General features: G+C 50.4%; 2 protein-coding genes across 2 annotated transcripts; one reads left to right on the top strand and one right to left on the bottom strand.

Moving 5' to 3' along the window:
- Window positions 1–464: 464 nt before the first annotated feature.
- Window positions 465–11,398, bottom strand: LRIT1 (leucine rich repeat, Ig-like and transmembrane domains 1). The gene is made up of 4 exons (XM_047761245.1): window positions 11,201–11,398; window positions 7,336–7,802; window positions 3,450–3,755; window positions 465–2,231 (listed from the first exon to the last, which is right to left on the bottom strand). Exons 1-4 carry the CDS (start codon window positions 11,320–11,322, stop codon window positions 1,261–1,263), a joined length of 1,866 nt encoding a protein of 621 aa, XP_047617201.1. The 5' UTR covers window positions 11,323–11,398; the 3' UTR covers window positions 465–1,260.
- Window positions 11,399–14,815: 3,417 nt separating this feature from the next.
- RGR (retinal G protein coupled receptor) lies at window positions 14,816–25,932 on the top strand. Its single transcript, XM_047762263.1, has 7 exons — window positions 14,816–14,969; window positions 16,657–16,813; window positions 17,812–17,933; window positions 21,154–21,307; window positions 22,636–22,753; window positions 24,738–24,851; window positions 25,300–25,932. Exons 1-7 carry the CDS (start codon window positions 14,891–14,893, stop codon window positions 25,429–25,431), a joined length of 876 nt encoding a protein of 291 aa, XP_047618219.1. The 5' UTR covers window positions 14,816–14,890; the 3' UTR covers window positions 25,432–25,932.
- The last annotated feature ends 1,228 nt before the right edge of the window (window positions 25,933–27,160 follow it).

Consider the following 27,160-nt stretch of genomic DNA (forward strand, 5'->3'; position numbering starts at 1 on the left):
ATCACAAAGGCTGCTACATGAGACCAGAGATGAGCCATGTGCCAGACAGCATTGGTTTTACTGGGCCAAAGGCCACAGAGGGACTCTCAGATCCCACCACCCTTACATTATGAAAGTAAATGAGCAGTAGTCTCTTGGGCATCATCCAACCCTCAGGTTGTACTGAAGATCAAATGATTACCTCTAGGTAGGATGGCACCCAGAGGGAAAAAATGTTAGAATCTCTAAGTGTACACAGGGAGGGGATGGTATGTGTCTTTGTGTGTGTATGTGTGTGACTGTACAAATGTGGCAAGTGCATAAAGAGATTGTGTGAATGTCTACAAGTTAACATAAGTGTAATCAAAATGCACCTACAGAAGAGTTTCCTGGTGGTGCAACCGGTTGAGAATCCCAATGCAGTGGCTTGAGTTGCTGCTGTGACATGGGTTTGATCCCTGGCCCAGGTACTTCCACATGCAGTGGGTGTGGCCAAGAAAAAAAAAGACACAATATAGGAAGGTAGTAAGGACTAATCAGTTCTGGAACCAAATGTGTGGTCCAAATTCTAGATCCGCCAATTCTTAGCTATGTACTTGTGGGCAATAAAGGGTAGATCACTGCATAGCAAAATATATCCTGCCTCACCATCACCTCCATGGGAGAACAGTCCTTTCCTGCCCTGTTAAAATTTAGTTTTGGCCATGAGACTTGCTTTGGCAGGTAGAGTATGGGCAGAAATGGCAGCATTAAGAGCTTAAGAGGCATTGCATGTTTTTACTCATTTCTCTGATAACATCTGACACATCCATGAAGGAAGCCTGCCCCAGGAAGCCACTGACTCTCCATCCTGGGCCCAAATAGGACACATGGAGCAGAGCCACCCCAGTCAACCCACTCACCTGTGGGTTATGTGAAAATAAGCAGTTGTTGCTACATACCACTGTGATTTTTGCCTTTGTTACACAGCAAAAACTGACTGATTCAGGCAAGTTACTTACTCCCCCTGTTCCCTATCCAGGTAAGAGGGGAGAAGACTGGTGCCTGCTACAAAGAGTTGTCATGAGAATTAAATGAGTTAATGTATATAAAGCACTTAAAATACTTCCTGGCACATAGTAAGTGCTTATATAAGCATTAGCTGTTGTGTATAAATATGTGAGTAAGCATGTACCCAACTGGGTAAGAGTGGGTGAACATGGACTCGGGTGTCAGTGAGCTGTGGGAGCGGAAGAGGGGGAGCAGGTTTAGGCATCTGTGTGCGTAGGGGGAGCACAGCCCTCAGCAGAAGTACTCGTTGATCCGTCTACCCCCTCTGACCCCCAAAGCCTGAGAGTCTAGGCTGGAACGGGCGGAGAGGAGCCTGTCAGCCTCGCTGAGGCTGTGCTGGGACAGTTCCTCGGAGCCGTCCTCACTGTGGCCCAGCCTCTCCAGGTTGACGTAGGCACCTGTGGCCTCAGTGGAGCCACTGGTGCGGCACTTGTGCCAGCGCCTCCGGAGAGCACTGCAGCAGACTAGCAGTGTGAGAGGCAGGGCGATGACAGCGGCCACGCTGATCACCACCACGTTGATGAGCCGCTGAGTGGCCTCAGCATCCGCCACCTCGTCTGTGGAGAAGATGATGCACTGCTCCTTCCGGGGCACCAAGCCCTGCACGCAGACACATGCCACATACTTGATCTTGGGCACCAGCCCACGGATGGTGACAGTGGTCTTCCCAGGCTGCACAACCACCCGCTGCATGTCACGCTGCCCAAAGACTGTGTAGAGGACACTGAAAGTAGTTGTGTTCCCAACCTGGGGGGCCTTCCACACCAAGGTCACGCTCTGATAGGTGTCCCCCACCACCTTGAGAGATCTCACCATGAGGGCCTCCTGGGGTCCAGCCTGCACATCCAAGTGGTCTCCTGGGGCCCCCAACTGGAGATGCTGGAGGGTCAGTTGCTCCTTCGTGTTGGGCACAGGGGGCCTGGTGGCTGGGACAAGCTCAGGGATGTGGGGGACATGCCTGGCCACCATCTTGTTATATGCGGCAGCTTCCGCCCCCTCAATCGGCCTCGCCCACAGCACCCCTGGGCTCCTGCTATGCTCCGTGGATGTCTGGGGCTCAGTGACCACCAAGGAGATAAGAGTCTCAGAGGTTCCCAGGAAGTTCTTGGCCTGGCAGATGTAGTCTCCGGAGTCCAGGTGAGACACGGCAGGCAGGCCCAGCAGAGTCCAGCTTGTGCCGTCACTGGAGACCTCCTGGTGAACTGTCGGGAAAGAGGCACATGTGGGAGAACACATGGGCCCATCTGCCCTAAGATTCCTGACAGGGCCAAGTTCACAAGCCTTGGACTACGTACATTCTGCCCAAGACCCTGTTATCCCAAGAAAGACTGGGCTTCACTGAACTTTTCTTCGATTAGCCAAGGGGATGGAGATCGCCTGGGTTTAAATTTGGAGAGACTCAGGCTGAGGCTAAGTCTAAATCTAAGATGTTCCAACTGTGTCTTTCAGGGCCCTAGGGCTCTGCAGATCTGACCTCTCAGGGGCGGTGTGCTGGTGCTCTGGGGCAAGGTGGGTTGAATGACCCTGAGGCAGAGGCCCAGCTGGAAGAGCTCTGCACATCCCTCGCTGGCCTCACTGTCCCTTCAATCACAGCCATATATAACTTTCTGTTTTACATTAGTGAAGCTCCTGCACAATTTTGTTTGTAAACTGATTTTAAACCCATGGTCCTAGAGCAATGCTTGCCAAGCTAGTTGGGGGAAACACGAAGAAACCTGGGAGGGAAGGGAGGTGTTCTGGTCAGATGCTGAGTAATTGTTCCTCCTCCACCATCTTTTTGCATGTAGGTGGGCCATGACTCCTGCAAACCCCCCACCCAGTGCCAGAGATGAACCATGTTGGTCTACCCAGCACAAAGGGCACAGGCTAAGGAGTCTCAGCAACTCCTTATATGAGCTGTGTGATGTAGACCAAGCATTTAGCCTCTCAGAGCCTCAGTTTACTTATACACAAAATGAGAAGGAGAATCAGGTTGTTCTTTAAAGTTCAATGACATTATGTGCATAATACATTTAATACATGAAGAGCTCAATAGTTGGTAATGTCTATCATTAATTACTCCTAGTGATACTGGCTTCATAGCCACTGTACTATAATGCATAGTATATTTACTAAGATAGCATCTTCTACCAAAAAGCCAGAGTTTCATTCCTGTCAGGGTAGGCCCCCAATCTTTGACAGAGGGGCTGATGGAATATGACAGGACCAGTTAATGAGCCATTGTCATCATTGAAATCACTGTCCCCATGTCCCCCATCTGAGCAGAGTCCTTCAACTCCATGCAGATAGGATGGGAGTAAAGAGCCTGGCCTAGCCTATCCCACTCTTCCTGCAAACCTGATCTGTCCCCTCCATTTGGGATGCTGGCCCACCCGCCCCAGTCCAAGATCTCAGCACAGCGGTCCCTGTAGCTCACATACCTGTGCCGTTGACTGGGTGCCCATTGGCCCTAGTCCAGCTCATCTCAGGCCCAGGGACCCCAGTGGCCCCACAACGTAGCAACACTGCGGTGCCCAAAGGGGACTTGATGCTGGCCACCCCCGGACGGAGCTCAGGACTCTGGCACTTCCTCAGTTCCAGCTGGCTGAAGGCCACTCCGGCCAGGCTGCGTGGGCTGGCACACTTCAGCCTGGCTTCTATGAAAGCCAGATTTGGGGCCCAGCCTTCCAGGAAACTGACCAGGTCATAGAGTCGGCAGTCACACACCCAGGGGTTGTCCTGAAGCCCTGCGGGGGGTGGGAAGGAAGGCAAGAGGTGAGCCCTAGATGTTCAGATCCCCAACCCAGCTCCTCTTCTCCCCCAGGGAGAAGGCCTATCTTGAACTCAGAATCAACAGAACTTGCCTCCAGACCCAGCTCCTTGCTTCACTAAGTGATGCAACCTTAAGCCTGGTTCTTCATCTAGAATGATAGCATTAGTTTCCTTTGAGGGCGGCTATGAGCATAACTAAAGATAAATCATATTAAGCACTGGATAAGCCATACAGCATACAGACAAAATTGGCAGTTACTGCTGCCACTCTTGGACTGATCCTCTCAGGTCAGGCAATGGGTATTTCTGCAATAGCTGCAATATGTCAAAATCCATTTCTAGAATACTTCATAACCCCTGACTCTTAACCCCTGTCCTCTCAGTATTAGTGGCACGTTCAGCATCACCCCACCAAAGAGGGTGGCTGTTTTGAGCAAGGGTCCCTTAGACACAGGCTCAAAAGGATAGGAGTGAGGAGGACAGGAGTGAGGATGCCAGGAAATCAAATCCTATGTTATATCCTCAGCCCTCTTTATTTTTTTGCTTTTTAGGGCCGCACCTGTGGCATATGGAGGTTCCCAGGCTAGGGGTCAAATCAGAGCTACAGCTGCCAGCCTACGCCACAGCTATAGCAATGCGGGATCTAAGCCATGTCTGTGACCTACATCACAGCTCATGGCAATGCAGGATCCTTAACCCATTGAGCGAGGCCAGGGATTGAACCCGAAACCTCATGGTTCCTAGTCGGATTCATTTCCGCTGCGCCATGGTGGGAACTCCAGCCCTCTTTACTTTCAAATGAACACCTCTTGGAGTTCCCGTTGTGACTCAGCAAGTTAAAAATCTGACTAGCACCCATGAGGATGCAAATTCAATCCCTGGCCTCGCTCAGAGGGTTAAAGGATCTGACGTTGCCATGAGCTGCAGTGTAAGTCGCAGACTTGGCTCAGATCTGGCGTTGCTGTGGCTGTGGCATAGGCTGGCAACTGCAGCTCAAATTCGACCCCTAGCCTGGGAACTTCCATATGCTGCAGGCACAGCCCTAAAAAAATAAATAAATAAACATCTCCATAGAGCTGAAAGCAGGTCACTGCACCTACCCTGTCAAAGGACCTTCTAGAGATAGAGAGGTATTGTGTGTCCTCAGTTCTAAGACACAATTTCTTTTCATATATTTGCATTTCTAAAATATAAAATGAATGCATTTAATGTGATGTCCTTTCTATCCTCCATGGGTTGTTATTAAATTTGATAGTGTAAAATCAATAGCAAAGTATATATTTACATACATATATTTGCAAGGGGAAATATCAAGGGTCGGGGAAGGTGGAGTAAAACCTGCTTGTACATCCATGACTCTCTGGTCGTTTTGAGCACTAGCACCCATTCCTCTCCCACCCCCAACCCCAGCCCGTTGATTGCTACCCTGTGTCACCGGTTAAGTGCATTTCATAATACATCTGCATCCCAAGATGTAGAGTTGTCACTGCCCAGCTCTGGTGGTGAGCTATCTGGCTTCAACAGATACCACCTCAGTGATCCTCATTTCAACATAGTCCCCCAAGAATTCATGCAAGTGCCAAGATTAACAGACAATGAAACCTGCACTGGTCAGACTGACAAATGTTAAACATTCTGACCACTTTGTTAGCTTCACTGGGGAACTGATTTTCATCCATCTTGTTCAATGCTGTATCCCCAGCACTTAGAATTGAGCTCACACGTTGACTGGCACTCAAACAAGTTTGCAGAGTGAACACACATATGGGTGGCCACACAGACTACTGGTGGGGATGAGAATTGGCCCAGCCACTTTCGAGACTGTGATTAATATTAAAACATCCAGGGAGTTCCTGTCATGGTTCAGTGGTAACGAACCCAACTGGGAACCATGAGGATGCAGGTTTGACCCCTGGTTTTGCTCAGTGGGTTAAGGATCCTGCATTGCCGTGAGCTGTGGTGTAGGTCGCAGATGTGGCTCGGATCTTGTATTACTGTGGCCACAGTATAGGCCAGCAGCTACAGCTCCTATTCAGTCCCTAGCCTGTAAACTTTCATATACTGCAGGTGCGGCCCTAAAAAGCAAAAAAAAAATCCAACATATATGCTCCATGACCTAGCAATTCCACTTCCACTTCCCAGTTCTTATCCTAGAGAAATATTTGTCTTCCATGCACCAGGATGCATTGTCAAGAATGTGACATCATAGACATTAACAAAATAATGGAAATAATCCATGGATTCATAAAAGGGGGAATGGCTAAATAAACCCTAGTATAACTATATGATGGAATATTATGCCATAGTTTTTAAAAAATGAAGTTGATCCATTTGTAGTAATTTACAAAGATCTCCAAGACATATTGCTGGATAAAAAAAGTTAGTACTGGTTGATATGTACAATATGATGCAATTTTATGTAAAAACACACAGCTAAAATTTCTGTGTCCATGTTTTTATGTATATGCATGTGTATGCAAATGTATTATAAAAGATAGGAAATAAGCAAATAAACATAACAGTGGCTACCTTTTAGGAGAGGGAGAAGCAATTGCAATAAGAAGATACTATACATATATAAAATAATATAAATATATATTACATATAAATAATATAAATATATTATATATACATATAAAAAGGATATTCAAATTTTATTTTCGAACAAACAACAATATTTTCCGTATAAGTACTACCTTATACAATGTCCTCTATCAGGTGAAAAAGTCTGTAGAGTAGACAGAGCTGGAATGCCCTCCCCTGCTTCCAGGAAACATTCCTTCCTTGGAGTTCCTTGTGGCCCAGTGGTTAAGACTTGGTGTTGTCACTGCTGTGGTTCGTGTTTGATTCCCAGCCCGGGGGAACTTCTGTATGCCACAGGCATGGCCAAAAATAATAAATAAATAAATAAATATTCTCTCCTTGAGAGACACTCCTGGGCCTCAAGGCAGGAACTTCTCCCAAACCACTCTAGGAATGCTCCAGCTCCCAGTGCTGGACCCCATAAGAGCCAAGGCATGCTCCAGGGACATCTGCCAGGAGCCCTCTCTCTCTTTTTTTTTTCATTTTTGGCCACCCTTCAGCATTTGGAGCTCCCCCCTCCCCAGGGATCAGATCCCAGCTGTAGTTTCGACCTAAGCTGCAGCTGCTGTAATGTGGGATTTTAACCCACTGTGCACAGCTGGGGATCAAACCCCCTTCCCAGTGCTACCTAGGCACTGCCGATCCTGTTGCGCCACAGCGGGAGCTCCAAGAGGCCTCTCTTCTGATACTCTCCACCCATCCTACAGCAGGGCCCTACCATGGTTCCCAACCCCTCATGGGACAGGGGAAAGCAGCAGAGCCGGGGTTTGAACTGCAGCAGCCTGGCTAGCAGCTTGAATTCCTAAACCTACCTACCAATGTGTGCCTCTCTCTCTCTTCACTCAAAACCAGAAGGCAAGTGTGATTTCTATGTTCCAGGTAAATAAATGAGATTCAGAAAGGTTTAGTAAACTTGCCTAAGACCACAAGGCTTCACCAAGGTGGTTCCAAGTGAGGGATGCCATCTCTTACCTAGGACCAGCCTGGCGTGGTGGCCGGGAAGGAAGGGCCCCTTCTGCAGGTGAGCCCAGGTGGTGAGCAGCTCCTGCGGGAGCCTCAACAGCTGGTTACTGGAGAGGTCAAGGAAAGTCAGATTCCCCAGGAAACGCGCGGCCTCCGGCGGCACAGCCGAAAGGCGGTTGGCCTGCAGATCCAGAAGCCGCAGCTGGGGGGCGTCCCTGAGCGCTGCCCAGGGGAAGGTGGCCAGGCGGTTCCCGGGCATGCGCAGCTCTCGCAGGCGGCGCAAGCCCTTCAGCATCAGGGCGCTGAGCTCGCAGAGAGCGTTGTAGGGCAGCCACAGCTGCTCCAGGCGAGTCAGCACCTTGAAGGACTCTCCGGGCACCCTGCGAATGGCGGTCCGCTCCAGGCGCAGTCTGGAGGTGTCCGGAGGGACAGACGCAGGGGGCAGCGTCATGTCAGGGTCGTTGCACACCACAGTCCTGGTCACAGAAACGACAGTATTTGACCAGAGGTCTTGTCTCGTTGGAGATCCCCCCTCTTTCCTGACCTTTCAAGAGGCATCCTGGTCTGCATAGAACACAGGACAACAAACCCAGGCTGTGATGGGCCCTGGAGATGGGCAGGGAACAAGCAGCCTCCTGTGCTCTATTTGGGTGCATCTTCGCTTTCAGAACATTTCACAGGGGTCCCACTAGGGCCATTTGATCTTGCTCACTGGCCTGAAGGACCTAGACCTGCTCACACCACCTGCACTAAGAATTAATACTGTTCATAAATCCCAAGATCATCTTGTGCATTCCTGCATTGCATCTATGAGTTAAAAGTGTTCTTTTGTTAAATTATATGTTTTTGTAACTGCTTTGGCTTTTTTTTCACTTAAATATATATATGGCAAAGGTATCAGAAATGGAAGCCATACATAGGGTACCTCAAATCTTTCCAGACTCTGAGGGACCATGAGATGATCAAGGTGTTTAAAAGCTGGGACTTTGCAGCTCCACGGCTAGATTAACCTCTGGACTTTTTGCTTGTGTATCCTTGAGTATGTTATGTAAACTCTATTTTCCTCAATTTCCTCCAGATAATAGACTCCACCTCGCAGGATGATTTAGGGGTTTAAATGCGGTCATGTGTGTACCAGTTCTGGGTACCTGTCACTTGTAGAAGCCCAATTGCCGCTGACCACTGTTAGGGTCCAGCACTGCATCCCATACTGTAAGTACATCAGGTCAGCCTTACCAGCTCCTTCCAATGTTCCCTCTGTCCAAACAGTAACTTAAACCTTGTTCTAAAGCAGAGGATAGAGGGATCACAGGAAGCAGTCTCACCCTCAAGGAGCCTACAATGCAGGGCTGTATCACACACCATCACTGAGAGCAGCACATATATAAGTAGTAAAAAGGAAAGATTCTCAAGAGAATAAAACTTGGAGGCTGCACACAAGGGACTCAGCCCTTGTGCAGCCCATTTCATCTTTAGGGCTTATCTGCTCACGCTGAAGGAGGGGAGTGGGTTGGAGGTATTGCTGAGCTTCAGTAAGGGAGATTCTCTTGTACTTTCATAATGTATTGCTCATATCATATCAGGAACATTCTTCCTGGCATCACACACACACTCTAGCATCATCCCTCAGCTTAATTCACATAACTCTACTCAAAGTCAGTGGCTTTGGCTTGTTTTTATCAATGGTGCCCACAAGGCAGTTACTTCCACCCACGTATTCCATTCTTCAGCTGTACGTGGAACCCCTACTGAGGGATGGGTGCTGTGGAGATTCAGAAGTCTATCAGACTCAATAGCCCTTCTCCCCTTACAGCTTATAATCTAGCTAAGGAAGAAAAAGCATTGGAGGTAATGATATCGTCAATGATAATAGAGGCTTGGGTGTTGTAGGAAGGAAGGTCTGGATGTTGGTGGGAGAAAGGGAGTTGATGGGAAAACATGCGCTGGAAGGGGGAGAAAATGGTTAAGAGGGGTTAAAGAAACCAATAAGAGCCCAGCACAAGCTGACAGCCTAGGTCCTGAGGGGGCAAACTGGGCCTGAAGGACATGGAGACATATCTGTTCAGGTGCCCAGACTCACCTTCCCCATCCCCCCTTGAAACTCCAGTACCCACAAGTACACACACTCTCTTCATGACACAGAAAGCACAAAAAGGTCCACCAGGCTGCTCAGATGCAAAAGCTGGGCCTCCAAAAGGCCCTTTAGAGATGGTGCTAAGGAAGGCATCTGAGATGCAGAAGGAGCCTCAGTCTGCCTGTACAATCTGTGCCCGTGGCCAGTGAGGACTTCAGGGTCCCCTATAGCCTTGCATGACCTCGCTCCCCTCATAGCATAGGACACTCCATGCAAATGGGCCAGTGCATATGAGCGGGGCACTGTCACGCAGGTAGAACCAGTGGTGAGAGGTCTAGCTTCAGAGAAAGCATGACCAATAGCTGAATTTAGAGGCCCTGGAAACAGCCTCTGGAATTTCATTTTACATCCTAAAGCCAACCTGCAATCAAAAGCCCTCCCTGGTCCCTGCCCATGGCAGCATCATCAGGTAAGAAGAGTTCTGGAAATGGAACTGAAGCTCTGGCTTTTAGGACCAGCTCTGCTGCTGATGTTGTGTGACTTTGAGCCCTGTGCTCTCTATAGGTTGCACAGGAGGCTCTTTGTCACACTCTCCTTGGCCATAGGTTCTTTCCTGAACTGCTCAGGGCTCAGCCCTGATTCTCTTGGGGAGATTCTTATTTCATATGGCCCATATGAATTGGAGCATAACAAACTTGGACCAGAAATGGAGCTCTTTTCTTCAGACCATATGGAGTGTCCTTTCTTGGAGATGCCTCTCCATTCTCTGCCTGCACCCAGACTCAATCAGCCTGACCCCCATTGCTAAGATCATTGAAAGAGTCACACTGATAACATTGCTACCCTGATTAGAAACTATCAGTGGCTCCCCAACACCCATCTAAGATGAAAGAGAGAGAGAGAATGAAATTCCAGGAGGCTGGAAAGATGGTAGGAAAGACCCTAAGCCAGAGGCTGAAATCCTTGAGAAAGTTAGAAAATACAGAGGTCAGTAATGGATGAACTAAAGAGGTAAAAAAGACAGTTTAATGACTGCCAAAGAGAGACAGGGAATGAGCCATGGGGGAAGAGCAAGGGTCCACAAACCACGGTGACTTTGGGAACAGACCAGAAAGAGGAAAAAGCAAGGAAGGAAATGCTTTCAGGGATCAGAGGAGGGATGGGGAAAGTTAAAGAGGCTAAGGGTGGAGGGGCACTTGCTTGCACTGGAATGGGTACTCTCTGCCTTTGCAAAAGCCCACAGAAAGGGGTTAAGGCTGAGGCTTCTGGGGGCTGGGCTAGGGGATACCTGGAGCAGGGAGAGCATGAGGCAGGTGGTTCCATCATGGATGGGGTAGGAAGAAATACCTGGAGTATGATTGGGTGCCCCCAGGAGGTGAGGCAAGAGAACAAAAGAGGCCTAGAAAAGAAGGGGTGGGTGAGATAGAGGCTGGTGGGAGAGGTAGAGGAAGGAAGGAGAGAAAAAGAAAGAGGTAAGGGGAGCATTCCTGTGCCCTTAACAAGGGTTCCTCTCACAGGATCCTGGAGGAGGACTCAGAAAGGATTTCCTGGAGCTGACGCATCTGTGCCCCATCCCTGCTCCAAGTGGAAAGGTACCTGCTACCACCTGAGCAGAACCCCACCCTGCTGCCTGGAAGAAAACATAGCACAGACTAGCCCCATAAGACCCTTGGACCTTGAGGGCCAGGGAGATTGGGGTCTCACCCGGCCTCAGTCTGAGGGCCCTGCATCCAACCCCTCCCAGCCCAGCCAAGAGACCTGGGGGCTGAGCTACCCACCCCCACACACCTGGTGCCATACCTGGCTTTGCTGCCATCACCCAGGACATGGAGACTGCAGCTGCACTGAGAGGGGCAGGTGCTCCCGGCCTGGGGGGGCCCTCTGAGGGCCAGGAGCCAGAGGAGACCCACTGCCACCCTCATGGCTCCTGGCTCCTCTGTAGCCCGGGCAGGGCCCTGTCCCTGACTGCTCTGTCTTGACGGCCCAGTAAGCCCAGCAGCTGCCCACTGGCTCATGGGCTACCCACACCCCCGCCTGAAGCCATCGGATAAACACAGACAGGCTGGGGATTATGGAGGGGAGCCCCGGCCACAGCACTCACGGCTTATTGCTTCCTGGAAACACCCAGCCCTGAAGATGGGGGTGGGGAATCCCTTTCCATAGAAACAGCCCAGTCCCAGAGCACCCAGGGCCAGGCAAGAGGTGGACAGCCACCTTGGGGCAAGGGGCTGCTGGCCCAGCCAGTAGAGCTACCCACCTATAAGGCTGCCCCATGTCAGCCACGCTGTGGCTGCACAGACCCCACTGGGTGCCTGGGCTCAAAGGTGATGAAGACAGACCCTGGCCTCTAATAAGGGCCACTGGGAATTCTGTCCAGTGACACTATCTTATAGTGAAAAGGCAATAAGAGGAAAATGCTAGAGGCATTAGAAAGAGCCTAAGCTCCAGGTCAGGCCAGCTGGGTTCAAATCCTAGCACTTCCATTTACAGGCTGTGACCTTGGATAGGTCTCTCACAGCTTCTGTCTTCATCTGTCAAAGAGAAGTAATGTTACTCTACTCATGGTGTTTATGAGAATTAAACAACCCAAGTTTCTCAGAACCTGACAACCTTGTCAGAACAGATGCTTTCTTTTCTTCCTCTTCTTCTTTTTCTTTTCTTCTCTTTTTTGGCTGCCCTGTGACATATAGAGTTCCAGGCCAAGGATCATATCCCAGCCACGGTTGCAACCTAAGCTTCAACTACAGCAACAGCAGACGCTTAACCCATTATGCCTGGCCAAGGATGGAAGCTGTGTCACTGCTCCCAAGATACCGTCATTCCCATTGCACCACAGCGGGAATGCCTCAAAGCTTTCTTGAAAGTAGTAAGTGGCCAGTTTCACTGGCATTTCCAGTACCTGCTTGTAGGGGTGCTGGGAAGATCCAGGTATTTGGGGGCGACAGCAAAAGTGACTCCCACGGGCTCATGAACTCTGACAGCACCCCCTCCCTGAGACACCCTGAGTCTCCAGTCACTGCTCTCTGAGCTGAGCCTTTCTGGGCATAACCACCAATGCCAAAAAGGCACGAGATGTCTCAGCATGAGGGCAGAGAGTGCCCACCTCCTCAAGTTGTCTCACTCTGAAGAGGGTCCCAGAGCGGGATGTCCCAGAGCTTTTAGAGAAGGACCTGTCCATTTTAACCCACTGTCCCCTATCCCCAAACTCATCTCACTGAAGATACTACCTTGTACTCATTGATTCTCAACATCTGACTCCAAGGTTTTGCTCTCTGGCCTTGCGTGCCCTACCTGGCTCTTGTGGCTTTTTTTTGGTTTTTGTTTTGTTTGTTTGTTTTTCTTTTTGCCTTTTCTTGAGCCGCTCCCGTGGCATATGGAGGTTCCTAGGCTAGGGGTCTAAGCAGAGCTGTAGTAACCGGCCTTCACCACAGCCACGGCAACACGGGATCAAGCCGCATGTGCGACCTACGCCACAGCTCACGGCAACACTGGATCCTTAACCCACTGAGCAAGGCCAGAGATCAAACCCTCCACCTCATGGTTCCTAGTCGGATTCGTTAACCACTGGGCCATGACAGGAATTCCTCCTGTGGCTTTTCCAGAAGGTTCCTCAGCTCCTCATACCCATGGGTCTAGACAAACCTACACCAGTGAGGTGTGACCAAGGCAGATATCTGTGGTCCCAGTACACATATAAAATGCCTGTGCCAGTTCTGTTTTAACAGTATTGGCTTCCAGGAACTATTGGTTCCCATCCCTTCCTCTCTTCCAATTCAGCCAATATTTTTTCAGTGCTTCCCCCTTGTATCTCCTGCTTCCCAAACCAAAAGGCCAGCCTTGCCCATTCTCTGATCTCTGGCTTTTCCTCATTCTGTTGGAGATGCCTTCCCTTCTCTCCTAAACTCGACCCTTGATTCACAGGCCCGTCCTGACTTTCTTTCCTCCCTTGAATATTTTGTGATCTTGCAGATATGAAAAAAAAAAAAAGTCTGACATAGGTTGCAGTAAAGCAAGATAGAAATTGGGAAAAACAGGGAAGACTGTGAAAACTGGGTTATCAAGGAAGGCTTCCAGGAGGATGTGAACTGTCAGCTCATCCCTGAGGGGTGCTAAAGCTTGGACAAAAGTGGGGAGCAAAGAAAGAAAGGGCATGGGAAATGGACATTTGCAGAGTAAAATAAGCAGCTTGACCAGGAGCCCGGGAGGTGGGAGATTGGCTTCTGTTCCAGTTCTACCCATGAATCACTGCATGATCTCAGGCCCATTCTTAACGGCTTTGAGCCTCAGTTTCCTCCTGTGAAATGAAAAGGAAGATAGAATCTAACTCATGGAGTTGTAAGAATCATCATAAGATCATTTGGCACAGTGCCTGATCCTTAGTGAGCACTCAATAAACATTAACTATATTGCTAGTACTGAAATAGGGAAGAACAAATCTGAGTCCATATTAGATCTGTTTCTTGTTATTCTGTTGCTTTTGTTTAGAGGTAAGAATGTTGTCTAGAGCCTGAAATACACAAGATATCCCATTCTAAAGGCTCTGACCTTTAAGGGTATAATACTTTCCCATTCATAGAGAGATAAAAAGTTGCAGAACAGAGAATAACATCTCTCTTGTTGGAGGTTTACAGGGACATTGTGACCCACATGAACAGCTGCAAAAACAAAGGGCTCTGACTCAAAGAAATTTGCAACAACCAACCACCAAGAATCAACTACTTCTCCTTTGCCTTGCCTTTAAAATGCTTTTCTGAAACCCTTCAGGGAGTTTAGAGTTTGGGGAGCAAATGCCACCTGTTCTCCTTGCGTGGCATGTGCAATTCTCCGATTGGTTGATGGTGAGGTAACAGAGCTCAATCCTTAGGCACTAAAAAGTCTGGAGGCTATGTGCTCATGATCATCAGGTAGATCATTTTTTTCCATTTGGTTGCAGTTTTTAGCATCTGAAAAGTTCAGGCAGTATGCCAGAGATACTATTATTGTGGTTATTCCACTGAGGAGCTACAACAAAGGATAGAGGGGAGGGGACTGTCCCGGGAAGACCCCATAGGGTCCTGCTGTTTGTTACATGTGTATACACAGGCACGCAGCTTGTCAGCACCTACAAACATGGGAGGGCTTGGCTCCTGACCCGTTCTCAGGCTCAGCTGCAGCTCAAATCCCTTTTTTTGCTTCCCACCCCTCCCTTGGTTATGCAACTCTTTTCTAATTCAGCTTTCAGCCACGCATCCTTTGGATTCCAGGTCCTTAATCCGATGGGGCTGAACAGAATGAGCCATTTCACAAAGGCTGCACTGTCTAACTGATGAATGGGTTTCTTCTGCCTGGGCCAAGAGGAAGATTTGGGGGGCCAGAGGGGGCAGGAAAAAGATGCCCGTGGTCTAGCATAATAACCTGCATGTGCCAGCACGTGGAATGACCCTTTATAATGGAGGGGCCTGGCTTGGGAGAGCCAGAGAAGAGCTGGGTCAGCTGTGAGAAGGCCAGAGAATGGCAGAGCCCGGGGCCCTGCCTACCGGCTTCGGGGAACTGGAGGTGCTGGCGGTGGGGACACTGCTGCTGGTGGAAGGTGAGCCAGGCAGGAGCTGGGGTGGGAACTCAGTGGGCTCCCAAAACCCACGTCACAGCTGCAAAGTCTCTAAACCCTACTCCTCAGGGCCTGTACCCATAGAGTCTTCTGATAGCTGCACCTGTGGGACACAGCATGAAGGCTGGGAGCCAAGAGAGAGAAGGCAGGTGAAAGTCAGGGAGGGAGGGACTTTGAGAGGGGGAGGCATCTGCCCAGGGCATGACCAAGAACCACTCATGCCCCCACAGCCAGAAGAATGGAAAACCTGCTACAAATCTTGTATAAGATCAGGTCCCTGGTAGAACCCAGGTAGGTTCTGGAAACAGCTTTGCCACCCACTATCTGTGTCACTATAGCAAAGACACTTGAGCTCTTTGACCCTCAGTTCCCTGACATTCCAAGTGGGTGGTGGTAAAGGTTAGATGGTATCAGTGTATACAGTGCTCGCCTAGATAGAAATCCAGGGATTTAAGTTTATCAATTCTTTCCTCTCCAGCGCCACCATTACTTCCACTACTCCCATTTCCTTGGCCCTAAACCCTTTCACTGTAGGGACGACTCAGGTCCCTGAGGTGAAAGCTTCAACCCAGAATCCTTAAAAGACTTACCAAGGCCAGAGGTGGGACGGTAGACCCTGGAGTTGGTGGAACCCAAGACTAGATTGATGGGAGATGCAGACCTTGTTCAAAGCAGATCCAGAAAAAAAAGACTTTTTTTTTTTTTTTGAAAAAAAGAACAGACCGTGGAAAGGGAGCAGCAGCTGGTCCTGGAGGCCCTAGACATCAAAGTCTGGTGGCCCCAGCCCCCTTTTCCCCTCCACAGGAGACCCTACCATCTACCATCCCTCTAGGTTTTCAAATACACTTCGAAAGTTTACGACTTTATGATCTTGCACTTGCTATTCCCTCTTTCTAGAATGCTCTTCCACACCTTGTCTTCCTAGTTGAACAATCACAGTTTGAAGGCAGGATCCTTCCCAATTCCTCACTTTAGATGGCAGAAGCTGCAGCCCAGCATAAGGAGCAGCAAGTGACAAAGCTGAAATTCAAGGTTGGGTTTGGGTCCTGCTGGAGACCACCTGCTCCAAGCTCACCTTGCTGCCTGGCGTCCTGGGAAGTTTCCAGCTCTGCAGTGGCTCCTCCTCTCCAAGGCCCTTCCTGATATTGTTCCACAGCCCTTGGAGGAGGCATTTTGGAGTTTGAAAGACCTGAGTTACTGTCCCAGCTTTGCCACTTACAAGCTGTGTACCTAGGACAAGTTGGCCGGCATCTCTGAGCCTCGGTGCTTCAGCTAGAAATGGGGACGACAGGGTCCAGGTGAAGACTGAGTGAGAGGATCCACTTAAAGTGCTCAGTACCCTGCAGGGCATGTGATAAGTGCTCAGTGGTTGTCCATGATTACGATGGTTCCAGCACGAACCATGCTGTGCTTCACTAGATTTCTTCCTCATTGGCCTTCCCATCAGACTGTGCAGTGGTAGACAACAGGGTGTACAGCTCATGGCGTCTGGTGTCGGAGGGCTAGCCCACCTTTTGGGGTGCTTGATGAGCTGCCCTGAGATGGATGCTGAGTGCGAGCAGCCAGGGGGCGGGGGGAACACTGTTGCTGAGGCTCCATCCCCTACAGCACCTTATTCTGACCCCAGGGGCCTCTCCAGCCCCAATGCCAGCTCTCCCCTTCCTTTCAGCTCTCTCCGGTCTCAGCCTCAATAGTCTGACCATCCTCTCTTTCTGCAAGACCCCGGAGCTGCGGACTCCCAGCCACCTGCTAGTGCTGAGCTTGGCTCTGGCAGACAGCGGGATCAGCCTGAACGCCTTCGTTGCCGCCACATCCAGCCTCCTCCGGTACCATCCCTCTCCCCAGTCCCTGGGCTCTGGGGCCTATCTCTGGGCACTGGGCAGCAGGCCAGAGACATTCTTCCTTCCTATAGAAAACTGTAGGGGAGCGAGAGGGCAGAATGAGCTGGGTTAAAGCCAAATCCCAGACTATCCCTGTAGAACCACAGCCAATTTCTGGAACATGGGAGTTGGACCTGACTAACAGAACTGACTGACTGTGGGGATTAAGAGCATGGGCCCTGCAACCAGGCTGCCTAGTTTGGAATCCTGACTTCTTTCTCTCTCTTTCAGCTTCTTCAGTAAATTATTAGCTAATTCATAGGGTAGTTGGCAATACTGAATTGTCATTTGTAAATAGCTTAAAACAATGCTTCACAGCTAGGAAGTGAAAGCAAACAGGATTTTGACAAGTGTCTAAGACTTCCTTAAGCGCAAACCACCGTCTTCCAATGTAGCCTCAGAAGGTGTTTACAGGATTGTTTTCTTAAGCAGATGGGACATTCCTGCGGAAGCTAGAGCACCCCCCCACACACACCGTATGGAAAGCTCAGGGCTGACCATGAGGGTCAGTGTGGAGTCCTTGCCCTTTTCTCCTACCCCTTCCCAGGGTGGGGGAGGGGCGACTGAAACTTCTGCCTTGCTCGGTCCGTGGGGCTGAGAGTGGGGAGTCCTGGGGGTCTACTCTCTGACCTTGCCTTCATCTGCTATGTGACCTCGGCTCTGTATCTTTTCCTCTCTGAGCCTCAGGCACGAGCTCGCCTCCCAACCAAGTTGTTCCGTATCCTTTGATGCAGTCATCTGATCACCAGAGAGACCCTTTGGTCCAACCAAGGTGCAGTGAAGGACCCAGAGACTGCAGCCCAGGCTCCAGTTTTCCCATGGGAAAGACAGATAATAAAGCCCTTTTCTGAGGAGCTGAAGGTGCCTTCCAAGCTGCTGCCAGGCAGGTGTGGGAGGAGGGCAGGCACGGGGGCAGGGTCACTGACGCCCAGTGTCTTCCACAGGCGCTGGCCCTATGGCTCCGAAGGCTGCCAGGCTCACGGCTTCCAGGGCTTTGCCACGGCGTTGGCTAGCATCTGCAGCAGCGCAGCCATCGCTTGGGGGCGCTATCACCACTACTGCACACGTATGTCTTTGGGGTCCCATAGTGGAAGGACCTCCACGTTCCAAGGGTGATCAGGACTAAGGTCTGCTCAGTGTTTCCCAGTTCAGGGACGTGTGGGTAGGTGTAAGTGTGCGTGAGAGTAGGGCAGGCACTCAGGAAAGGAGGGAGGGTGGGAGAGCGCAGGAGAGGTGTTGAGGCACATGCTGGGAATGCTGGCTGGCTGTCCCCTCACTGCAGCCTCAAGCAAGACAGAGGTCCTCTCTGAACCTTAGTCTCCTCCTCTGCAAGATGATTTTTGTAATCAGCCTCATAGTTTTATTTTGAAAATCAAATGAGATCATGGATACAAAAAATGCCCTTGAAGATAGGCATTGTTCAGGCATTGTTGGGAGCCAGAGAGGTGGCTTTTGTGTGTGTGCAGGAGGGGGTAACTGAGCATGTGCCTTTGCACATTACACTTTCATGGAACTTTCATCATTCAAAGCCTTCATGGAAAATGAGTGTAACTCTGAATTTTCCAAGCTGTATTGTCAAATTCCATCTTAATATAAGCCATACCAGTGTACCACCTGCTCTGTAATTTACCCGATTTTTTCTTTAAAGATATCTCATTTTAGTTCCCGTCGTGGCGCAGTGGTTAACGAATCTGACTAGGAACCATGAGGTTGAGGGTTCGGTCCCTGGCCTTGCTCAGTGGGTTAAGGATCCAGCGTTGCCATGAGCTGTGGTGTAGGTTGCAGACGCGCCTTGGATCCCCACATTGCTGTGGCTCTGGCGTAGGCCGGCGGCTACAGCTCCGATTTGACCCCTAGCCTGGAAACCTCCATATGCCATGGGAGCAGCCTAGAAAAGGCAAAAGACAAAACAAAAAACAACAACAACAACAAAAAACTCATTTTACAAACAATTAAACACCTGCTTTAGTCTCATTCTAAAAAAATGTCTGTGAAATCACAACTTCAATGTCCTTATAATTTTTAATACACATTAAATTAAAAAAGCACATTCACCCAGAGACCATATAGAATCCCACTCACCACAGAGATATATAAACATACTCTGGGGAGGCCATGGCTCAGTTAACCCTACCAGCCTGCAGACTGGGAAGCAGAGGCTCAGAGAAGTTAAGTAGCTTGCCCTGGGTCACACAGCTCTAGGAGCAGAGCTGGGAGTGGGTTTGGCATGGATGCCTCCAGAGGGAGTCTCCCCCTTTGTCTCCTGGGCTCTGCATCCTGATTTGCCTGGCATAGAAGCTACTCTGGAGTCCATGGCTAGCACAGCCTCAAACCCTGGGCATATCTCCTTTGAAATCACAGATCTGCCCTTGCCACAGACACACACTCCCCCCTGCTCTCCACAAAGTTACATGCCTTTCTCCAAGGCAAAAAAAAAAAAAAAAAAGGCTTTGTTCTTATCCTGTCCAAACTCCTATCTGGCAGGGGAGCCCCTCCTCCCCTATCTGGCTCAGTGGTTAACAAAGCTCTTCTTCCACCACTGCTACCACAGCCCTGTGCCCAAAGCTCCCTTGGACCATTACACACACGTGAACACACAAATGCACACCATCTCAGTGGCAATAGACTCTCTGTCTTTTTTTTTTTTTTTTTTGCTTTTTAGGGCTGCACATATGTCATATGGAGATTCCCAGGCTAGGGGTCCAATTGGAGCTATGGCTGCCCCCTCCTACATCACAGCCACAGCAATGCCAGATCCTTAACCCACCGAGAGAGGCCAAGGCTCGAACTTGCAACCTCATGGTTTCTAGTCAGATTTGTTTCCACTGCACCAGGATGGGAACTCCTAGACTCTCTGTCTTAATATAGAGCAGTTAATCCCTGTTCCAGGGGCCTCTGGATCAAAGGCCTTCCTATGCTGGAGGGTGCAAAGGAGCAGCATGAAAACAGAGGGAAGTGGAGGTGTGAGCTCATCTACTCCATTAATGGATGATGTGTCACTTTCATCATCTGTTTCTAAAACTGCAGAGGCTAATACGCCACATTGGTCAAGGTGGATATTCATTTTTTTTTTTTTTTTCCCCCACAGTTGGGGGATAGGAGGGAGGTTCTTAGTATGCTCAGGCTTCCATAATAAAATACCATAGACTGGGCAGCTTAACAGAAGTTTATTTTTCACAGTTCTGGAGGCTGAGAGCCTGAGATCAAGGAGTCAGCACAGTTGGGTTCTGGGGAGGGCTCTCTTCCCAGCTGGCAGATGGCTGCGTTCTTGCTCTGTCCTCACATGGAGGAGAGAGATCCTTTCTCTGTGTCTCTTCTTGTAAGGGCAGTAATCTCAACATGGGAACCCCACCCTCAGGAACTAATTATCTCCCCAAGGCTCCACCTCCAAATACCAGCAGATCACAATTCAACATGTAAATTTGAGGGAGGGGACATAAACATTCAATCCATAGCAAGGGGACATATCCAAGCAAATTCCATCTGAGGCTGTATCAGTGGAAGCAAAGTGCTGGGATCAGGGAGTTTGTAGACCTGCTCTTCTCTACCGATCAAACCCCACCTGGAGTCCTGTCCTCTGCCCTGGGGTCTTGTCGACAAAGGAGCACACATGCAAGGAAACCAGGGACAAAGGAGGCGCCAGGAAAAGCAATCTGAAGCCAGATCCAGGAGGACCACTGGGGAGAAAGGCTGGAGGAGGCTGTGAAGGGCATAAGTGGAGGGATCATGGAGGAGGTCAGGTCAGTGGGGCTGGTCATACCAAAGATGCTGTCAGGAACCAGTCTCTGCCTTTGGCACTGGGATGGAGCTCCACCCCCAAAGCTGAGAGTTCTCAGAGGGTATCCCAGAAGCAGAGACAGTGGCCTCCTTCTGAGCAAAAGCTAAAAATGCTGGTAAGTCCCAACTTCTGCCTTCTGCTCCCATCACCCTCACCTGAACCATTCTCCATGCTTCATCCTTAACTTGGCTTTGGGAACCACACCTGTCTCTTTGCTATCTGCTCTTTCTCTGTGTCCTCTAAAGAAGATGGTATAGGGTGTCTCTAGGAAAGCATCACTATTCCTTATCCCTTTTATTTTTCATAACAATCATCTGAGGCAGGGACCATCATTCCCATTTTGTTAGAGAAAAATTGAGGTTCAGAGAAACTCTTAAATTGCCTGAGGCACTGTGTGATTAATCATCAGAGCCGGGATTTAGGGACATGCTGTGTGACTGTGGAGTCTTTTATTTTTCTCTCTGCCAAGCTATCCCCTCCCCTAACCATCCTCCTGTGTTCCTTTCAGGCAGCCGACTGGATTGGAACACAGCTGTCTCCTTGGTGTTCTTTGTGTGGCTGTCTTCTACCTTCTGGGCAGCCCTGCCCCTCCTGGGCTGGGGCCACTATGACTATGAGCCGCTGGGGACGTGCTGCACCCTAGACTATTCCAGGGTGGACAGGTGAGGTAGGGGAGCAGCTCCTTTCCGGGGGGAATCTTGGCCTTTAGCCTGTAGGACAGCTGTATGAGCCGAAAATCCAAATGGGGACATGTCAACACTTGCCAGACAATCTCAGCTCCTTAGTCAAAATATCGACAGGCAAGCTGACAGTGAGACTAAGAAAACCCACTCTGAAGACAGGCCAAATGATGGGAATTTTATGTAAATTGGGGTACAGAGTTGGGCCCCAGAAGAGGTGCTATCCAGGGACCCATTGGCTTGTGTAAGTTAAAACAGTCTCTGGGCCCCATGGCCCTTTTGTCATCTTTAGCACTGAAAGATGTCCCAGTTCTGACTTACCAGATTCCACAGGGAGCCATATCATTGGTCTGCTAGTCAAAGAATTAGAAGGTCTCTGCAATGGGAAGGATCTCCTTGGCACAGAGTTCAGTTCTCCAAATTCCCTGAGTTGAGCACCTGTTGTGAGCCAGGCCCTGGAGAGACAGGAGTAAACGCATGGTGGCGCACTCCATCGTGGAGCACAGGTTTACTACTGCTCCAGTCCACGGGGCTCTGGGGAGTCCAGAGCTCCCTCTAGGGACCGCCTTGGGGAGGGACATTCATCTGCTTTAGCAGGTCATTCCTGTTCACACATAAAGCACCTGCCTTGATGACAGGCTTCCCAGGCGAAACCCACTGGAGAACCCCAAGTCTGGTCTAAGTGTCCCTCCAGGGCATTCCCCCAGCTGGTGTCCAGGCCTTCTGGCAGCCCTCCCTCCCAATCCTCCTTAGCAGACAGCACCAAGGTGATGTGTTCTCCCCTTCAGGGAATGGGATTCTGCCTCCCTGTGGCCCCCACCTGCTCCTGGTCAGCCCTCTTGCCTCCTCATGACCACTACCTGGGACCCCAGGCTGTTCTCCGGTTCTTTCAATGACTTCTTCAGTGATACAGTGTCCATCCACAGGGTCCTTCCATATCCTTGAACACACCTTGAATGATCCTTCCTCCTGGTCCACTGACATCTCCACTTAGTTTCCCAAGCTCAAGCATCCCATTCACCATTATGCTTGGAGCACCTACAGAGAGCAAGGTTGAGCCCTTGAACTGCCCGACAGCAAGGTAAAGGAGGACTGTCCCTGTCTCAGCTCCCTAGCTCCTACAGGTTCTAGGAGGATCTAGTAGCCCCCTGGCTCCATAGGGAGTCAGCTGGGACCTGGAAGCACCCACACTCTGAATTCTCATATTAGACCTCACCTCCAAGTGTCTAGAGCCAAGCCTGATGGGCTTTCTAGGGCAGCTGATCAGATCTGAGAGGCCATTCTGACTCCTCCCTCTCCTCTGCCTGCAGAAACTTCACCAGCTTCCTCTTTACCATGGCCTTTTTCAACTTCCTCCTGCCCCTCTTCATCACAGTCACCTCCTATCGGCTCATGGAGCAGAAACTTGGGAAGACTGGCCGTCCCCCGGTAAGGAGCCTCTCTTGGAGCAGGAGGAATCTGTGTCCCTCTCAGGAATACTGGGGACCTGAATGATGTGACACAATCAGGGGCTTTATGTTTTCAATGATCAAGAGAAAAATCCATCTTGAGTACAGAAAGCAGGGAGTATCAGGGCAGGAACACACCTGGCCCACTGCTGGGTCTTGGCCAAGATCTAGGAGAGAGGATCAGAAATGCTCAGACTTACCAAGACCCTAGAACCCTAAAGCCAGGGTGCCCTGCCATCCTTGCCATTACATTTGCTTCTTCCCAGGGACATGGGGGATCGGCACAAAATTGTGCACATCTTAAATGCTACTTTTAAATTGCTTGGAGATGTTTTGATTTTTTGTGAGTTTTTTTTTTTTTTCTTCATTGTGTCTTTTGAGGACCACACCTGCAGCATGTGGAAGTTCCAAGGGTAGGGGCCTACACCACAGCCACAACCATGCCAGATCCGAGCCATGTCTGTCCACCTACGCCACTGGTCATGGCAAGGCAGGATCCTTTAACACACTGAGCAAGGCCTGGGATCAAACCTGCATCCTCATAGATACTAGTTGGATTCTTAATCCATTGATCCACAAGGGGAACTCCCTAGAGATGTTTAATTTAATCACAGGCACAGGGTGTTACCCATGCCATAAAATCTCACCAGCAAGCATATTTGTCCAAGAAAAACAATGCTTCAGATAAGCCCTCCTGGCCATTTCTCAGCTTCTGCATTCATATTATCTTGCCGCAATTTTCTTTTAATTTTGTAATCTGAACAATCTCTAGCAGAGAGTCATAAGCAGCACCAAAGACAAAACAAACACAACAAACCCAGATATTAATGTAACTTGATGTGCATTATGTCATTTCATTTTTGCACCAACTGTCTGAGGAAAGAAGGTTTATTATCCCCATGTCATAGACTAGAAAATTGAGGCTGAAAGGGAATTGTTAGGTAAGCAACTCAAAGCCACACAATTAGTAAAAAGATTTGAATGAAACCCAGATCTGGGACTCCACCACCCAAGTGGGCAGTCATAGTACATCAAAAAATCACTGTTTTTTCCTATGAATTGGAAAAGTACAAATCAATTTTAGCTGTGGACCCAGGTTCTCTTGAGTCAGAAGGAGGGCCAGGGCTGTGCTGCTCTCCTGCTCATCACGGCTTCAGAGGTTGTCCTCTGCACTGTGCCAGCCCCTAGCCCTGCCAGGGGGTCGCTACACTTATCGGAGGTTAAATCAGCCGGGAAAGAAGGCTGCCACCCTGATTTTCTCATTTTTCTGGGTTGACTTTAAACCATCTGTTCCAGTAGCATCAGCAGGGGTCTCCACGCATTATCTCAGGGGCCCTGGGTGTGAGCTTAAGTAGCCTTCTTTGTTAAAGGGCCACAGGGTCAGTGAGAAAATAGGCACTGATTTTTAGCTTCAGAATTTTAACATCTGAGTGAGGTGCGGAGTGGGAATTTAGCAGGTTCCACCCTGAAATTAGAGCTTAAGTCGTGCACTCTCCTGTGGCCACAGGTAGGACTGCATCACCTGCTGCCTAACTATCTTGTTGGGAAAGCAGCCCCTTTGAACTCAGGACAGATTGAACTACCAGCGGCTGCTACTGGCGAGCTGGATCAGGGACTGAGTTGTGAGAGCAGCTCAGCCTGAGGACCCTCAGGAACACAGCCACATTCACGGAGCCCTGGGTTTCTCAGAGCACAGACCAGGATGGAAGCTCATTGTCCACCCTAGCCCCCACCTCCAGGCAAGGCAGGCACTACCAGGTCACTTTACAGACAAGGTAACTGAGGTCAAGTAAGCTTGAACAAGAGGCCTAAACAGACCAGAGAGGCATCTGGTCCCAGGTTCCCTCACAGGCTCAGCATCTTCCCACAGCCCTGCAGAGGGGCAACCTGGTCCCTGGGCCTCCTGGGGCTGCCAGCCACCTGGAGCAAATCGATGCCTCCCTCCCATGCCTGTATCTCCCCAGGTGAACACCATTCTGCCAGCCAGGACGCTGATGCTCGCCTGGGGTCCCTATGCCCTCCTGTATCTATATGCAACCTTCGCGGATGTGACCTCCATCTCCCCCAAGCTGCAGATGGTATGATCCCCTCCACTACCCAAAGCCAAAAGTCTCTCCACCTCTGTGCCTCTATTTCGCCTCTTTCCGGCTTTCTGGCCTCCAGTATAATCTCTTTCTCTATTCCTTCAAACTTTCAGAACACACTGGGTATTTGCTTACACCCCTGGCCACACAGGGCCACTGCTTGACATTACCTGGGCCTTATGTGAGATGACAGGGACAGGCAGACAGACAGCAGCCACTCTGGGACCAGAGGCTGAGACTGGCACCCAGAGAGAAATGGAATTCCATGCCTCACCCACCAGCTAGTCAGAGAAGGCTTAGAGGCTGCAGAAGGAAGCCAAGACAGATGCTTGGCAACTGGGGACACGTCGGAGTGGGGTTAGGGGACTGTGGTCACCAGTTGGAAACAGAAGGAGGAGCAGAGGCTCTGAAACTTCTCTCCTGGACATTTCTGTCACAACAGGTGCCGGCTCTCATCGCCAAGATGGTGCCCACGGTCAACGCCATCAACTATGCCCTGGGCAGCGAGATGGTGCACAGGGGAATCTGGCAGTGCCTCTCCCCACAGAGAAGAGAGCGGGATCGAGAGCAGTGAGCCTCTCCAGGGAGGAGGGAGGCTGCACTGAGCCCCTCGCAGAAGGCTGTCCCGGGAGTCCTGCCCAGTTTCAGACACTCAAGTACCATCCCTGATGGCCCTGCTGAGCCTGGCCCAAGGCCGGACACAGGGGATTCGGAGAGAAACCAGGTTGCATGGAAGGAGCTGGTACTTGGGAGCCAGACAGACCCGAGCGTTGGTCATGGCCCTCTACCCGGAGGCTGAGAGACCCTGGGAAGTCATGCTCTCTGAACTGAGCATCCTGACTCCTAATGGAAAGACGTTATTAACTGGACTTCGGGTCTGCTATGAGGCTTGAACATGCTAGTGTGTACTGAGCATGCACATAGAAGCTGCTCATTAGAACAGCTGTTAGGACTCAGAGTCTTACATAGAAAGGGCTGGAAGCCTTGAGCTTACTTGTGGGAGCCGGGCCTAGGCTGCTAGCATTCAAACACCATGTATTAAATCATGATCTAGGGCATTTGTTTTCCAGCTTGAGAGATGTGACAACAGTAATGGTGACTTGACTGTGCAGAAAGGCCCAGAACGTTACTGAGAACACGTGAAATGCTCACTGAGAGTAGCCACAGCACCCATCAGTCAAAGATAGCTAAGCCCCATGTTGCTTAGTTGCCAACATTAAGACATCAGGACAACTTATTTAAAACTCCAGACTTGTGAAGATAAGGTGCCATCAGCCAGGAGGAGGCTCCACGGTGACAGTTTGAGACTCAGGGGGCTCTGCTCTTTGCCCAGGGCACATGCTCCCCCATCAGCTGCACCTCTGAGTTTGAGACACTAACTCTGGGGTCCCTGACCCTGGATGAACAGCTGTGCCTCCCACAGAGTTGGAGCTTCAGGGACAAGGGGTGGCAGGTGCACACAAGTGGGACCCGTGGCCCTAGAAGGAAATGGAGGTGATTGGCATAGGACTGGCAGGCTCTCCAGAAGGTCTGAATGGAGGGGCAGCTGCCTCAGGCACCGTGGAGACAGAAAGTCTGAAAGCCAATCTCACCAAGCTGAGGAGAGGAAGAGCCATGTCCACAGGGGGGTTAGGGTGGTCATGAAAAAAGCATCTGGGGTCCCTGAGGACCAGGACCTGCCCTGCTGGTTTTGCAGATGCAAAACATCAGGCCCCGGAAACATACAACTCACCGGAAGTCTGCCCAAAGCAGAGGCCTGTTCAGTCATTTTGCAAAACCAGGTGGGGGCGGGGAGGGGAGGCAGCCCTCCCACAGCAGTTTCCTAGACCACGCCCTGTGCCCGGCACTGTGGAGACAAGATGCCACTTGGCCTCAGTCCAGCGCCCACACAGGGTCCTTGTCTTCCGCCCTGGAGTGGGGCCGGCTGGGGAAGTTCGGGGCCTGAGCCGACACCCCAAACGGCCTGAGTGGGACTCCAAGAAAGCGATGCAGTCTGGGGCCCAGAGACGCTGATTCTGTCCCCATGGCCCACGGATCTTTATATTGTCTTTATTGAGGACCCCCTCCCCTACCTTCACGTCACCATTAGAGACACCAAGGTAAAAGGGAACACACTGAGAAGAGAGGGGAGGTGACTCCAGACTCCAAGAGAGAAAGGCTGGAAGGTGAGAGGATGCTGCAGTCACCCGGCAAGAGTGGCCCTGGCGCCCAAACAGTTCACGCCCCGCGCGGGTGCTCAGAGGGGGCGGAGGGAGGCTAGCTGGGCGTGGCCAAGGACCGCTTTAGCTGGAGTCCTGCAGCCC

Source organism: Phacochoerus africanus, chromosome 15 (assembly GCF_016906955.1).
Source record: "Phacochoerus africanus isolate WHEZ1 chromosome 15, ROS_Pafr_v1, whole genome shotgun sequence".
NCBI classification, from domain to species: Eukaryota; Metazoa; Chordata; class Mammalia; order Artiodactyla; family Suidae; genus Phacochoerus; species Phacochoerus africanus.

What these genes read in the sequence shown, in the direction of transcription:
- RGR (XM_047762263.1), top strand. Translation starts at nt 14,891, where the DNA reads ATGGCAGAGCCCGGGGCCCTGCCTACCGGCTTCGGGGAACTGGAGGTG. An exon ending in GACACTGCTGCTGGTGGAAG is followed by an intron (nt 14,970 to 16,656) that starts GTGAGCCAGGCA and finishes CCTTCCTTTCAG; the next exon opens with CTCTCTCCGGTCTCAGCCTC. An exon ending in TCTCCCCCAAGCTGCAGATG is followed by an intron (nt 24,852 to 25,299) that starts GTATGATCCCCT and finishes CTGTCACAACAG; the next exon opens with GTGCCGGCTCTCATCGCCAA.
- LRIT1 (XM_047761245.1), bottom strand. Translation starts at nt 11,322, where the DNA reads ATGAGGGTGGCAGTGGGTCTCCTCTGGCTCCTGGCCCTCAGAGGGCCC. An exon ending in GGTGATGGCAGCAAAGCCAG is followed by an intron (nt 7,803 to 11,200) that starts GTATGGCACCAG and finishes TTCTGTGACCAG; the next exon opens with GACTGTGGTGTGCAACGACC. An exon ending in GCACCCAGTCAACGGCACAG is followed by an intron (nt 2,232 to 3,449) that starts GTATGTGAGCTA and finishes CTTTCCCGACAG; the next exon opens with TTCACCAGGAGGTCTCCAGT.